The sequence below is a fragment of the Liolophura sinensis genome, chromosome 1 (genome assembly GCF_032854445.1).
Source record: "Liolophura sinensis isolate JHLJ2023 chromosome 1, CUHK_Ljap_v2, whole genome shotgun sequence".
NCBI lineage: Eukaryota > Metazoa > Mollusca > Polyplacophora > Chitonida > Chitonidae > Liolophura > Liolophura sinensis.
In genome coordinates, this window is record NC_088295.1 from 86,243,740 (window position 1) to 86,259,327 (window position 15,588).

Here is a 15,588-nt window from a genome sequence, read left to right on the forward strand (position 1 = left end):
TTGTTAAAGGTAGAGCATCACAAGAAAGACATGGTGATGACCTTCTTTTCTCATAATCTGCTCACACAGAATGTGTGTGTTGCAAGTGGGATCTGGGATTAATATAGACATCTATCTTAATCCCAGGTGGGATCAGTTCATCAGTTTAATAACTTCACTGAAGTATTCAACCTATGTTTGCTGGTTAAAGGGATGCCTTAATGATGTGACCTCTATCAAAACTCCATACAGTTGGTCACAACCTATGTTTGCTGGTTAAAGCGATGCCTTAATGATGTGACCTCTATCAAAACTCCATGCAGTTGGCCACAACCTATGTTTGCTGGTTAAAGGGATGCCTTAATGATGTGACCTCTATTGAAACTCAATGCAGTTGGTCACAACCTATGTTTGCTGGTTAAAGGGATGCCTTAATGATTTGACCTCTATTGAAACTCAATGCAGTTGGTCACAACCTATGTTTGCTGGTTAAAGGGATGCCTTAATGATGTGGCCTCTATCAAAACTCCATGCAATTGGCCACAACCTATGTTTGCTGGTTAAAGGGATGCCTTAATGATGTGACCTCTATTGAAACTCAATGCAGTTGGTCACAACCTATGTTTGCTGGTTAAAGGGATGCCTTAATGATGTGGCCTCTATCAAAACTCCATGCAGTTGGTCACAACCTATGTTTGCTGGTTAAAGGGATGCCTTAATGATGTGTCCTCTATCAAAATTCCATGCAGTTGGTCACAATTTATGTTTGCTGGTTAAAGGGATGCCTTAATGATGTGACCTCTATTGAAACTCAATACAGTTGGTCACAACCTATGTTTGCTGGTTAAAGGGATGCCTTAATGATGTGACCTCTATTGAAACTCCATGCAGTTGGTCACAACCTATGTTTGCTGGTTAAAGGGATGCCTTAATGATGTGTCCTTTATCAAAATTCCATGCAGTTGGTCACAATTTATGTTTGCTGGTTAAAGTGATGCCTTAATGATGTGACCTCTATTGAAACTCAATACAGTTGGTCACAACCTATGTTTGCTGGTTAAAGGGATGTTTTAATGATGTGACCTCTATTGAAACTCCATGCAGTTGGTCACAACCTATGTTTGCTGGTTAAAGGGATGCCGTAATGATGTGTCCTCTATCAAAACTCCATGCAGTTGGTCACAACCTATGTTTGCTGGTTAAAAGGATGCCTTAATGATGTGACCTCTATTGAAACTCCATGCAATTGGTCACAACCTATGTTTGCTGGTTAAAGGGATGCCTTAATGATGTGACCTCTATCGAAACTCCATGCAGTTGGTCACAACCTATGTTTGCTGGTTAAAGGGATGCCTTAATGATGTGACCTCTATTGAAACTCCATGCAGTTGGTCACAACCTATGTTTGCTGGTTAAAGGGATGCCTTAATGATGTGGCCTCTATCAAAACTCCATACAGTTGGTCACAACCTATGTTTGCTGGTTAAAGTGATGCCTTAATGATGTGACCTCTATCGAAACTCCATGCAGTTGGTCACAACCTATGTTTGCTGGTTAAAGGGATGCCTTAATGATGTGGCCTGTATCGAAACTCCATGCAGTTGGTCACAACCTATGTTTGCTGGTTAAAGGGATGCCTTAATGATGTGTCCTCTATCGAAACTCCATGCAGTTGGTCAGAACCTATGTTTGCTGGTTAAAAGGATGCCTTAATGATGTGTCCTCTATCGAAACTCCATGCAGTTGGTCAGAACCTATGTTTGCTGGTTAAAAGGATGCCTTAATGATGTGTCCTCTATTGAAACTCCATGCAGTTGGTCAGAACCTATGTTTGCTGGTTAAAAGGATGCCTTAATGATGTGTCCTCTATCGAAACTCCATGCAGTTGGTCAGAACCTATGTTTGCTGGTTAAAGGGATGCCTTAATGATGTGTCCTCTATCGAAACTCCATGCAATTGGTCACAACCTATGTTTGCTGGTTAAAGGGATGCCTTAATGATGTGACCTGTATTGAAACTCCATGCAATTGGTCACAACCTATGTTTGCTGGTTAAAGGGATGCCTTGATGATGTGTCCTCTATCGAAACTCCATGCAGTTGGTCAGAACCTATGTTTGCTGGTTAAAGGGATGCCTTAATGATGTGTCCTCTATCGAAACTCCATGCAGTTGGTCAGAACCTATGTTTGCTGGTTAAAGTGATGCCTTAATGATGTGTCCTCTATCGAAACTCCATGCAGTTGGTCACAACCTATGTTTGCTGGTTAAAGGGATGCCTTAATGATGTGTCCTCTATTGAAACTCCATGCAGTTGGTCACAACCTATGTTTGCTGGTTAAAGGGATGCCTTAATGATGTGTCCTCTATCAAAACTCCATGCAGTTGGTCACAACCTATGTTTGCTGGTTAAAAGGATGCCTTAATGATGTGTCCTCTATTGAAACTCCATGCAGTTGGTCACAACCTATGTTTGCTGGTTAAAGGGATGCCTTAATGATGTGTCCTCTATTGAAACTCCATGCAGTTGGTCACAACCTATGTTTGCTGGTTAAAAGGATGCCTTAATGATGTGTCCTCTATTGAAACTCCATGCAGTTGGTCACAACCTATGTTTGCTGGTTAAAGGGATGCCTTAATGATGTGACCTCTATCAAAACTCCATGCAGTTGGTCACAACCTATGTTTGCTGGTTAAAAGGATGCCTTAATGATGTGTCCTCTATTGAAACTCCATGCAGTTGGTCACAACCTATGTTTGCTGGTTAAAAGGATGCCTTAATGATGTGTCCTCTATTGAAACTCCATGCAGTTGGTCACAACCTATGTTTGCTGGTTAAAAGGATGCCTTAATGATGTGTCCTCTATCGAAACTCCATGCAGTTGGTCAGAATAATGAACACAAGTTTTTTTTTGTGCTAATGAAGCATTGTTGGTGCCAAAAGGATGAGTATTGTATTGTAAAGAGCAGATTAACATTACGGTATCTATATTGACGAAAGCTCAATATTGAGTAGATATGCACAGTCTGTGGTATGGAGAGTTGAGTGTAGGCACACAATTATTTGTCATGTGAACAGATATGGATGAGAATTAATACAATGTTGATAGTGGAGAAAGCAGAAGATCTATTCTTCTGTTGGCACAAAATGTCTTCTCTTAGTACTGGTTACAAGATCCTTGTGCTCACAATGTGGTGTATTATTTTTAAAGTTGCCTAGTAAGTTGTAGCGGTTGTTCACTTTAATACCATATGTTTTTTTTGTGTGTGTTTCATGTCATGTTTCAGATATGTTTAATGTCAGCACAACGGCACACTAGAATTTCATTTGGCAACATTGAAAGAAAATACAGGCCTAAAAACATAATGCATCAGCAATTATGACAGCTATTGCAGAATGCCATTGTCAATTGCTAGGGGTGAGGATTGAGGTCAGCTGAAGGTTCTAATGGCCTTTGCCTCTAGTCCACTATTCTGATGCTCCGCCTAAATTTTCACCTCCAGTGGTTGCCAGGTATCTGTGTTGTGAAGGGAGCGGAGTTGTCAGAAGCTGGTTTTCTCACCATAAGTCTCACCTCTGTCATGTAAGGGAAGTTTTTGAGAATGGTGTGAAATACCAGTCAGATATAAAATGAATAAACAAGACTGCTGATTTAATGTGACCTCTGAGTTTATTTTTGTCCTTTTTTTGCATGTTGAAAATTTGGGTGTGTTTCCCTCTTATATCTGTACTCTATATATAGTGATGCCCATGCTACATCTTCTTGTGCTTCTAAAAAGTACATGTATGTTGTATTTTACAGGGTTTGTACTATGCTGGTCTGTTCCTGTTTCATGCTGGCAAGCACGACAAAGCACGGGAATACATTGACAGGATGCTCAAAATGAACCCTACATCAAGGGAGGTAAGGCAGGTTGATTTCTGTCATGTAACATTACTTAATTAAACCTATTTTTACCCCATGGCCAGAAAAGTGAACAGTCATTGTGAGGATGTTTCCTTCTGTATATCATGGAGTGAATCATATCTGAAATAGGTAATGATGTTTTTGAATGACTGGATTATTGAGGTTTAATGTCACATTGTCAGTATTTTGGCCTGCCATGTGACAGAAATTTTGAAGTATGGATTTAACTTACATGCATGTAATGTTGTCAGTTTACTGCATTCTTGTATATTGATTCATGTAACCCTCATTGCTCATAATCTGCACAAAAAAACTAGACAGCTGACTGACAAGTTTAGCAGAATTATATTAGATTACACTGTGTGCAGAAAGCTGGGCTTCCTTTTTTGTGCTCAAAACGTATAAAATGTAAAGTTTTCATGTTTTTTTGTTAATTTGCAGGGTTTAGTTATTAAAGGATGGATTGAAATGACCTGTGGGAGGGATGCCTTTGCAAAGAAGGCTATTAAATTTTTTGATGAAGCGATTTCGTAAGTACAAGTATGGAATAGAAGGGATATCAAAGTGCACTTTTTGCAACAATTTTTCAAGTTGTGCAAGAAATGAGTTATCATTGTACTTAGTTGTTTCCACCTTGTCATGCATTTTCTGCATTATCGTGTGATTACAAAATACGGAGTAATGGATACACCTTTGTAAAAAATGAAATAAGTTACATGTATTCATGAATTTGTGACGAGAAAAAAAGTTTGCTGCATTTTACTGTCTTAAACTTCTAAAATATTTCGGCATGCAAGTAGTTCTCAAGCTCCCACATGTATTTTATGAATATGTTAGATTAACTACTATAGGGTGTGTGCTGCAGACTTCCAGACGGTGCTCGTGACATTGATGCATTATTAGGGAAGGCTAAGCACATGGAGATGCGTCACAACTATAGCGGATCCTTAGAACTGGTCAATCAGGTGATCGTGGCTTACTCTGGCTTCACACCAGCACTGATTGAAAAGATGAAACTACAGCTGGCTTTACAGGACTGGGACCAAACTGTGGAAACTGGCCAGAGGTACAGTTTACTTCCTCTCTCCAATATGTCTTATCTATTTTATATGGATATGGTACATATAAAGACAATGACATAGATAATTTGTACTGGGCCTTGATAACCCTGAAAAGCTTGGAATTTGAAAATAACTTTTCTAGGCATTGAAAAGCCTGGAAAAACAAATCTTTCTGTACGTGGGCCTAGAAAAGCCTTGGAATTCAATCTACAAAACCAGTTTGAGCTACTGTTTATTTTATGCTGATACCCTCTGTGGAAAATTTTTTCCCCAACATCTTTGAATTGCCAAAAGACTGTAATTTCAACTAATTGTAAAGGTCATTTAACATTGCTTCAAGACTGTATAAGTGTAGAATATTTATTTCAAATAACCTGAAAAATGTCATTTTTTAACCTGGAAATGCCTTGAAAAAACCTGGAAATTTAACATCTTTAAAACGTATAAACTCTGAGATAAATAAAACAAGTTTCGAGTGGATTAACATGAGCATACCCCAGAGAAAATTACTGCTACATGTAACTTATTGGTGCACACATTTCCTGACCTGAAGTCCGCAAATCTGCCATTGGAAGCCTTCCAAGTTGCACAGATACTGGCCGTCGAGCGTGAACGAGTGGGGAGACTGTTGACCATTTTGGAGCATTATTGGCGTGGTTTGCCTTCAGTTATGTGTACATTTGTTCACATCACCTTCTGATTTCATATTCAGGGCTCTGGCACAGGAAGCAAATTGTTTGGAAGCTTTGAAGTACGAGGTTTTGAATTTCCTGTGCCGCGAAGGAGACTGTCAAACAGTAAGTAACAAGAGCCTTATTGCTGTTATGGGTGCCATCATGAACGTCTATGTCAGCTTTTGCAAAAGTGTAAAATATAACGGAGAGAACCAATTCAGGTATCCTTTTAAAACTTCTTATGACTACTTATTATTTGTAGTTAATTTCCTTTGACCTGTTTTTAAAAGTATTAATTAAAGTTAATGTTTGGCTCTTTAGCATGACAGCTTTCTCAGTTATCATGTACCAAGTCTTGTTGTTTGGGGATTGTGAAGAGCGGCAGAATAAGGGGGTTTGGGTTTGCGCAGCTTCATGTTCTGAGGTGTAGGCCTGTCTTAAGTTTCCAAGAGTTAAGTCTTCATAATTTCTAAGAAGAAATGTTGTTTTACATGGTAAAAATCTCAACATCACAAAATTAAATTTGCAAGTGGCCAGTTATGTAACGTGCTAAAACTAATGAATGTAATAGTAATATACAGTTTCTGGATTTTTTTTTTTATTTTTGACTCTTACAGTGTGATTGAAATTTGTTTTAAATGTTTTATTATGGCTTTATGAGGGTTAAGGTGTTCTGCTCTATCCTCAGGCTGCCTACAAGTGTGGAGATATTATTCAGGCGATGGACCGGATTGAGCCTAGAAATGCTTACCTGTACAAGTCAATGGCTCAACTATTTTCCAGGCTGGTACGTCTGTTACACATTCTAAACGAGGCTTTCAGTTTAACAGTGTTATGGTGACAAAGGAAGCTCAGGAATTGCTCATATTGAAGATCTTGGCTGGTGAAATGGTTTAAGCACTGAGTATCTCTAGGATTTACCTGTAAACATTGAGATTTGAATCCACACTTGTTGGCTAGACTATGACCTGTCAGAAGTGAGCTAGCAACATGTATGCTACCTTTGCTCAATTTATAGATACTACAATAACTTAAAGGCCAATAAAGTATTAGCTAGAGTAAAGTATTTTCTTTTCACTCTTTCCCATATGGTACAAGAATAGTTTTCAGATGTTATAGTTCTGAGTAATCTCTGCATGGAATAGACATATTTCATAAAGACATAAATGTAAGGAGATGTAGTTAATTTGTCTTGTCCAAAATTGACTGTAACTTCTGATACATGAACCCTTTGACAGTGTGGCCGTAACAACCTGGTGCTGCAGCAGACCTGCACGCTTACGGAGAGAGCAGTGACTTTGGACAATGACAATGCTGAGTATGTGACGGAACTTGGTTTTGAACTCCTGGTTCGGGGTAAAGTAAGAGAGGCCATGAAGTGCTACCGCAATGCTATGAAGCTGGATGAAACCAGTGTAGCTGCTCTCACAGGTAAATGCCATGATAATTGAGTGGTGTTTGGGGGGGGGGGGGGGGAGATTGATTGAGATTTTATGAAAATTTTACATGCTTGGTAAACTTTAAAGAAAACGTGATATAAACCTACATGTACGTGTTTCAGAGGAGGGCTGCTCATAGATGTAAAGCCATTTTATTCTGAGGTGCTTGGTAACTATAAATCAAGTTTTAATGCAGAATTCTTGTGTGAACGTGGAATACATGTGCACTGTGTTACAGAAACTGGAAACATTTTACATCATTCCTACATTATGCGCATATGGTTAAAAGACAAAACATTGTTCGAGTTATGTCCGCGGAAAAAGCTAAGCTGCTTTCTCAGGTTATAGAAATAACTGGCTCCCGATCAGGTAAAATTGATAACATGGTGGCGCTTTTGATTTTCTCAATGTGCTCATTTTGCTTACCTTGAACTGCAGTACCTCTCTTATGTACTATCACAGAAATCAATTGTTATGTTTTCAAATTTTATGTGGTATAATTTATTAATGTATGTATACATGTAGATTTGATACAGTGTTGTCTTTTTTAACTGGTAATCTGTTTATGAGAACTATTTGTTAAGGATGTGTCAGGAAATATACCTGTCTGTTACAGGTATTATAAGATGTCAACTGGAGGAGAATCAGTTAGATGATGCTGCTCAACAGCTGGAGTTCCTCAACGAAATCCAGCAGAGTATTGGCAAATCAGCTGTAAGTTGGTGGTTTGATTTGTAACTGTTTACGAGTACATATATTTGACATGAATGCAGACACTATTCAAAAAATTATGATAAACTTAAAGTGTCAACATTGCAGACAGGAATATGTTATTTATTTTGCCAGGTCACACTGTCTATTATGAAAGACACCTAGGTTTGACAAGGAGAAAATTCAGAATGTAAAGTAGACCTTGAACTTTTGACAAAAAATTTGTACACATTTAATGGAGCAAATTACAGTAAAGCTGATTAATACATGTAAGTGCATTTAAAATTATGTCGATTATCTATTGTGTTTTTTTTTTTTCATGTTTTATTTTGGGAAATGCAGAATTTGATAAAGGTACATTTATAATGCTCTATGCAAAGCTTTGTAGTTTACGTACAGTCAAGCTACCATGTTGTATACTATACACTTCTCCCAATCTGTCACTATGTCATGGCTGAAATATTGCCAATGCTATTTTAAGCCATAATCATTCATTTATTCACCCAATATGTGGGAGACTTTGTTGCGCTAATATGTATCAAATTAATTTTTTTAAACTTGTTGTCTTCATGTGCGTGAAATAAATGTGCTGTTGTTAAGCCTGGATATGTTCACCTGGCAAGGATCGGTACATTCAAGCTCTTTTAATTCCTGACAAAGAGATCTTTGTATGTTCATGTTGGCAATGATTCCAGGTGTCACTACACCCTCGCATATATATGTCATTCAAGGACATGCCACATACTACATGGCATTTTACACACATCTGACTCACAGCCTTGTCATCTGTACCATAACATAATACACATATGACTAACAGGCTTGTCATCTGTACCATAACATAATACACATATGACTAACAGGCTTGTCACCTTCAGAATATTATTTTCCACACATCTCACTCAGAGACCATCTACAGCAAGCATTATTCACAAATGATGACTCACAGGCTTGTCACGTACTAGTGCACAACATGGTATTACATCTGACTCACATGCTCACCACCTACAGCATTATGCGTACACCTCCAGTATGACATTATATATACATGACTCACAGGCTGGTCACATACAAATGTACACCATGGTATTACGCACACGTCTGACTGGTATGCTCACCACCTACAGCATTATGCGTACACCTCCAGTATGACATTATACACATGTGACTCACATGCTTGTCATGTACAGATGTACACCATGGTATTACACACACGTCTGACTGGTATGCTCACCACCTACAGCATTATGCATACACCTCCAGTATGACATTATATACACATGACTCACAGGCTGGTCACATACAAATGTACACCATGGTATTACACACACGTCTGACTGGTATGCTCACCACCTACAGCATTATGCGTACACCTCCAGTATGACATTTTACATACGTGACTCACAGGCTTGTCACGTACAAATGTACACCATGGTATTACACACACGTCTGACTGGTATGCTCACCACCTACAGCATTATGCGTACACCTCCAGTATGACATTTTACATACGTGACTCACAGGCTTGTCACGTACAAATGTACACCATGGTATTACACACACGTTTGACTGGTATGCTCACCACCTACAGCATTATGCATACACCTCCAGTATGACATTATATACACATGACTCACAGGCTGGTCACATACAAATGTACACCATGGTATTACACACACGTCTGACTGGTATGCTCACCACCTACAGCATTATGCGTACACCTCCAGTATGACATTTTACATACGTGACTCACAGGCTTGTCACGTACAAATGTACACCATGGTATTACACACACGTCTGACTGGTATGCTCACCACCTACAGCATTATGCGTACACCTCCAGTATGACATTATACACACATGACTCACAGGCTTGTCACGTACAAATGTACACCATGGTATTAAACACACGTCTGACTGGTATGCTCACCACCTACAGCATTATGCGTACACCTCCAGTATGACATTATATACACATGACTCACAGGCTGGTCACATACAAATGCACACCATGACATTATACAGTTGCTACTTATGGCTTGACCTACAGCATCACATGATACATTTGATGCATAAGCTCACGACTTATAGCACCGCATTTTACACATGTGACTCACAAGTGTATCACTTATACCATCCATATTTTTCGTGGACATCGTTGACTACTGATGCCTTAATTAGTACTTCATCATGTGGAAGTTATGTCACATTTTTTTTTTGGTCTTTTCTGTTCCACTTTTCCTTTAAACTTATGATGCTTTTAGATTTACGTAGAAACCAGTACTGGCTCCAAGACATATTTTTCCGCTCAAAATAAGAAGCTGTTAAGGTTAAAGAATTTACAATTAATTCAGTATCACAAGCTCAGGATATATGGTGTGTGACTTATGCTAGAGCTGTCCAAGTAATTTTCAAAGTGAATAGCATGGAGCATATGTGTTTGTCTCTGGTTGATATCTTGCTGTGATATAAATAGTGTTGCAGTTCGAGATAGACTGATACTTTCTGTGTGTGTCCTTAACTGTAATGTTTTTGTTTTGTGTTTTTCTTTCCTTACATAAAGGAGCTTTCCTATCTAAGTGCTGTGCTTGCATTGAAGAAAAGTGAAGCAAAAGAAAAGGTTCTGGGACTGCTGAATGAATCTGTGGAGACACACTTTTCAGCTTTGAAGGTAAGATTGACTTAGCTGTTTTATGGTTGTTGGTGTGTGGAGATCAGAACCCCACCCTCTGTATAGTGGCGTTGGATGACCTACTTTTGGCAGCCATACTGGAGTACTACAGCTATACCAATCCATGTTAATGGGACTCCAATATGGCTGACTGGTTCCTGTCCTGCTAGCGGGGTGATGTCATATCTGTACTTACAAGTGTTGCATATATATATACATGCAGTGGCTGTGCTCACAGCACTCCTGTTATTTTTTTGAGGGGTGAGTCTTAGTCTCTCTGATTAAGCTACCTTAAGAATTCACTTGCCTTTCTCTAATGTAGCATAGTCATTTAGATTGCTTTGTGGGTGAAATTACGTCAAATGTTTGAATTTTCAAGTTACTTGCACGAGGCCTGTGGCATACTAAGGTACTCCCCCCACCCGTGAAAACTGACTGGCAGGGTGTAAATTAAAGTGCTACATTAATACCAATTAATCTATAGCCTGAGTTAAAATGTTTCTGTAATGCGGAAGAGCCAAGAGTAAATTTCAAAAACAGAAAAATATCCTGCTCATCATAGTTTTGTGAACAGCCTCGCCATTCTGTGATCATTTGTCTTTTTTTGCAGGGATTGCCACTAGGGGCCGATTACTTCTATCACCTGAACCCAGACTTCCTCCTGCAGGTCATCAAGATCTACCTTCAGTATGCTCCTCAACAGGTAGGTTTATGACCTTACCTACCAAAGTGTAAATGTCATTGTGATCATACGACGATTGTTAATTTAAGAATATGTCAAAACCCAAGCATACAGTGTACTGTAAAATCTGGATATGCACATGTTACAGTGGTCTTGTCCATGACATTGCTCAGTACATATGAGGCGTCTGTTCAGTCACAGCCACAGCAGTCACAGGGAATGTTCAAGGTGTTACCTTCTAAAGTCAGCACTAAATCTGCTAAAATTTATATTGCCGGTCACAGTATAACTTTGTCAAACTTTAGAATCATTCCAACACTAATAACAGTACAGGGACTAGTCTGATATTACTGAAAGGCCATAATTTGTTCTTGGTAAATAAAGAAATTTGGATTTAATCAGTGAATATGGGTTTTTTGCCCAAAATCTGTGTTGTAGAGTGTTTAATGAGTAGTTTTAAGTGCCGAAAGTTATTTGTTATGCATTGACTATGGCCTTTTTCTCCTCCCAGCCTGCTACCGCTGGTCAACCAGTTGACCCCACCCTGAAGCGCTGTAGTCAGATCCTTGACCCCCTGACCAGAGCTGTCCCTGGACTATTGGAGGGACTTTACCTGATGGGCAGAGTGAAGTTTCTCTTGGGTAATTATGTTTATTCTCAGTAAATCAGTGAGCTAAATCATTTATATTTGAATAGTTGGAAGTTAAAAGTTATAATGTCTATTCTCATTTGAAAAATGGAGGTGTTCAGTGTTGTCCAGTTTTTACATAGGTATATAATCTTCTAATTTGCACCCTGAAAGTTGAAATGAACATCAATTACAGGTGAGATTGATTCTGCCCAGAGCACTCTCCAGCATTGTTTGGACAGAGATCCCACGGTGTCTGATCTACATATCCTGATGGCACAGGTAAAAACTTGCATCTGTCATCTTGTGAAATATATAGGAACTCAGCTTTATCTGACCTTATGTTACAGCAGAACTCACCACAGATTAATATACAGCACCATATCTGCATAAAGTAGGCAACTTGAGTTTATTAGACTTCCTTGTGTAGGTTACATTGGCCACAGATTTAGGTATTTCTTAAAACGTGCTAACAGTGCTCCATTTTTGGTGATGGAAGATGAGATTTTGACACGTTTGTGAGGTGGTCAGTATTTTCATTTCTAGGGCCTAAAATAAACTTTAAAAAGTGTATTGCAAAATTTGACTGAAATCAGAAATGGATTTGTGGAATCAGGTGTCAACAGTTTCTGAAGGTGCTAAAAACACACCTTGTTATAGGAAAAACAAAACATCACTGACTGATGAGTAAGGTGTAAATGTTAGTTGTCACTGTTTTGTCAATGAGTGCGAACATATTGGAACCAGATGTTTTCTTTTTGTAGATCCATCTTTACCAGGGCAACTTTAAGCTTGCCAACCAGTCTTTGGAAGTTGGACTGAGCCACAACTTTGAGGTAGGTCTAAAGATGTCAGACAACATCACAGGCGTCTTTTGATGTTCTTCTTTCACAGCCTGTTTTTGGCTGTGGAACTTTCAGTATTCTTTTGTTCCCATTGTTCTTGTGGCAAGAAGTGGTTCACAGTGTTCCGGTGTGTTCTCTAACAGGCGGTTCATGGACCACTTGCCTGCAGTCAATATTATGGATGTCACCAATGGAAAAGCTTGCCAATAACTACCCAAATGTTGGTGGTTTACTCCAGGCACTTTGGTTTGCTCTAACCATGAAAATGGCCACCAATGTATAAGAGAACAATTCTTGGGTAAAAGGATACATGAAATGCTTTGGTTTTATTTCTTGATAAGCAGATTGTGATGTTTAGTAACATATAACAGTACAAACACATTTTTTCAACTTTCGCTTAGGGGTGTAAAAATGGCTTCAAAGTGCAGTTTTCTTAAGGCTCAAGCAGACAGTTTGGAAATTAAGTAGTTACATTGGTGACGTCAACGGTGATCCATGTTTAAAAAGAACTCTGTAGGGGACGGGCTGAATAGGTGAGTGGGATAACAGACAGAATGGGGGTGTGTGTAGATGGTGATAAGCCGTCCCAAAGAAGCCATGCACTATCTGTGTACGTCAGCCCACACTGTAGTGACACGTTTCATAGGGCTCGGGGCACTTCGGCTGTGTTCACCGAGTTCTAAGCAAGATCAGTGACATAATTTTCGGTAAAATCCAACTGTTGACAGAAAGTATGCATAATATAGAGGGGTACTTCATAGATATAAAAATACAACCAAAATGAAATGAAATTTTTTAGCAAAAATTCCTGGGCGTAATTTTCTTTTTGTGGCATAGAAACATAAGCTTTGTTTTAGATGTATCATGTATCCTTAAGACAACAATGAAATAAATTAAATCTTTCACAGCCTCAATAAACCAAAAACATCATGTCATTTTAATTACAGATAATTTATTTGGCAGTCAGTGATACATTTTCATGTTAAAAATTGTTTGTAATTCTTGTTAATGTTGAAAAGGTTGCATTGACATACATACTTGTTGACATTAAACAGGTATGTATGTATATATACAGCCACTAGTGGTTTGAGCACCAAAGTTTTGATGTTTTTCCAGGTGAGAGATCACCCAGTGTATCACCTGATCAGAGCCCGCATTCAGAAGAAGCAAGGAGATCATGCCGATGCCGTGAAAACCTTACAGCTCGCCATGGTACTCCCAGGGGTGAAAAAACCTCCAGGTAAAATCATGCATAAATAACTTGCATTATGATCACGAGTCTTATGAAATAGCATTTGTGGTTTTTGTTTGACTTACATGTAAGTCAGTAGTTGAGACTGCAAATTGAACCATGTATGGGGCTTTAAGGGACTATGGCTAGCTCAGTAGTCTAAGGAGATCACCAACGTTTGCATATCAGGCAGGAGATGTGAGGCCCATCTCTTCCTGCAACAAACTTCCTGACACTAAGCCAGAGCAGGGATTTCACTAGCTTGTCCAGGTCACAAAACAATTGACCTGGGTGCTGCCCAGTTTCCACCACTGCTCAGTTTGAGACGAAAACAATTGTGTAACAGTGTATTAAAGATGTAGTAAATCTGCTGCTGTTCCATTTGGTTTCTGTAGAACTTTATTGGCTGATGGGTTTTGTTTAAAATCGTAAGTATATGATGGGACTTAATACCAGTATTAGCTAATCCATTTTTAAACCAAAGTATGCAGTATACCCATCTCTCATATGGCCGGAGAGGAAACCAGCATGAGTTGAACTTGAACTCACAGCGACCGCATTGGTGAGAGACTCCTGGGTCATTGTGCCGCATTGGCGCACTAACCACCTTGGCCACAAAGGCCCTGTCTACATGTAGTTATTCCAAGAACGGATAAACATCAGACTAAGTTCTCACCCTGTAGGAGCTACAATAAGTGTGGGTATGAGCTGACTAGTGCTAATACTGAGAATGTTATCATTGCAGGTGTGGGGAGTGCTGGTAACAAAGGCAAGGGTCAGCAGATCAGCATAAATGACCGCGTGTCAGTGTTCCTTGAATTGGCAGAAGCTCACAGAAACCTGGGAGAGCAGGTCAGGTCTCCTCTTTCTTAACTCAAAATCATAGGTAAAATAGAGGTACAGTGTAGCCTGGCTATGGCGCGCCGCTGTGGGGACAGATTCCTGAGTGCGTTATGGGCTACCTCGTGATGTAATGAAATTTCATGCTAAATCAATGTATTAATTGAAAGAAAGAGAGGGGGTGGAAATAAGAAGCCATTCTCAAAAGTTTTGAGTGAGTTCATCTGAAATATCCCGTCAGCACGCCAGTAAGCCAAATCTCACTCCCTGCAGTTTCATACTTGATAGCCATTCAGTAATCTGATTAAAAGTTATCAGCATTTACTGAAAGTGTACAAACATTAATCCCTTTATGAGGTTGGCCTGTCACATTGAGCAGCATGTGTTCTTCATTGCTGATAAAGCCATGCACACATGCGGAAGTAATGTTGCAACAACAACATCACACGTGCATTGGAATCAAACTCACTTGCAAAGAAAATGTAACCAGTTACTTCCATTATTCGTAGAAAAATCCTTTTCTTTTTGCTTATACTCATGCAATAATCAGAAGCTTAAGCCTAAAATATCAAATAACACATGGATCACACATCAACAGGAGGAAATGACGCAAGTGATGTTGCGTTAATTACTTACATTTCTTGGTGAAAAATCTTTATTCATTTGCAGCTTTAGCATAGAAGTACACCACAGATTTTGTGTGGAACAAGTTTGGGTCACGTTATATCCGATTGAGCGTTATATCGAGGCGTCTTAGAGCATGGAGCGGTTTTACATGAGCCACTCCCACGATCCTTTAACCTGACTGCCATCATATAAGTGAAACATTCTCAAGGACAAATCACCAACCAATCAATCAATCATTAACTTACCAAAAACAGCAACGTAAACTGTTCTATATGAGGGAAATTTATGAGTTGTC

At 39.1% G+C, this 15,588-nt stretch overlaps 1 protein-coding gene across 3 annotated transcripts in view; it reads left to right on the forward strand.

The window, feature by feature from the left end:
• Positions 1-15,588, forward strand: part of LOC135461938 (tetratricopeptide repeat protein 21B-like) — a 42,689-nt gene that overhangs the window by 14,973 nt on the left and 12,128 nt on the right. For all 3 annotated transcript variants that reach the window (XM_064739228.1, XM_064739230.1, XM_064739229.1), the window contains 14 exons: positions 3,780-3,881; positions 4,326-4,414; positions 4,750-4,950; positions 5,658-5,742; positions 6,308-6,406; positions 6,858-7,050; positions 7,675-7,772; positions 10,333-10,440; positions 11,051-11,143; positions 11,634-11,763; positions 11,947-12,032; positions 12,515-12,586; positions 13,712-13,835; positions 14,572-14,678. In XM_064739228.1, coding sequence (XP_064595298.1) covers positions 3,780-3,881; positions 4,326-4,414; positions 4,750-4,950; positions 5,658-5,742; positions 6,308-6,406; positions 6,858-7,050; positions 7,675-7,772; positions 10,333-10,440; positions 11,051-11,143; positions 11,634-11,763; positions 11,947-12,032; positions 12,515-12,586; positions 13,712-13,835; positions 14,572-14,678 — 1,587 coding nt within the window. The remainder of the gene's footprint in view (positions 1-3,779; positions 3,882-4,325; positions 4,415-4,749; positions 4,951-5,657; positions 5,743-6,307; positions 6,407-6,857; positions 7,051-7,674; positions 7,773-10,332; positions 10,441-11,050; positions 11,144-11,633; positions 11,764-11,946; positions 12,033-12,514; positions 12,587-13,711; positions 13,836-14,571; positions 14,679-15,588) is intronic.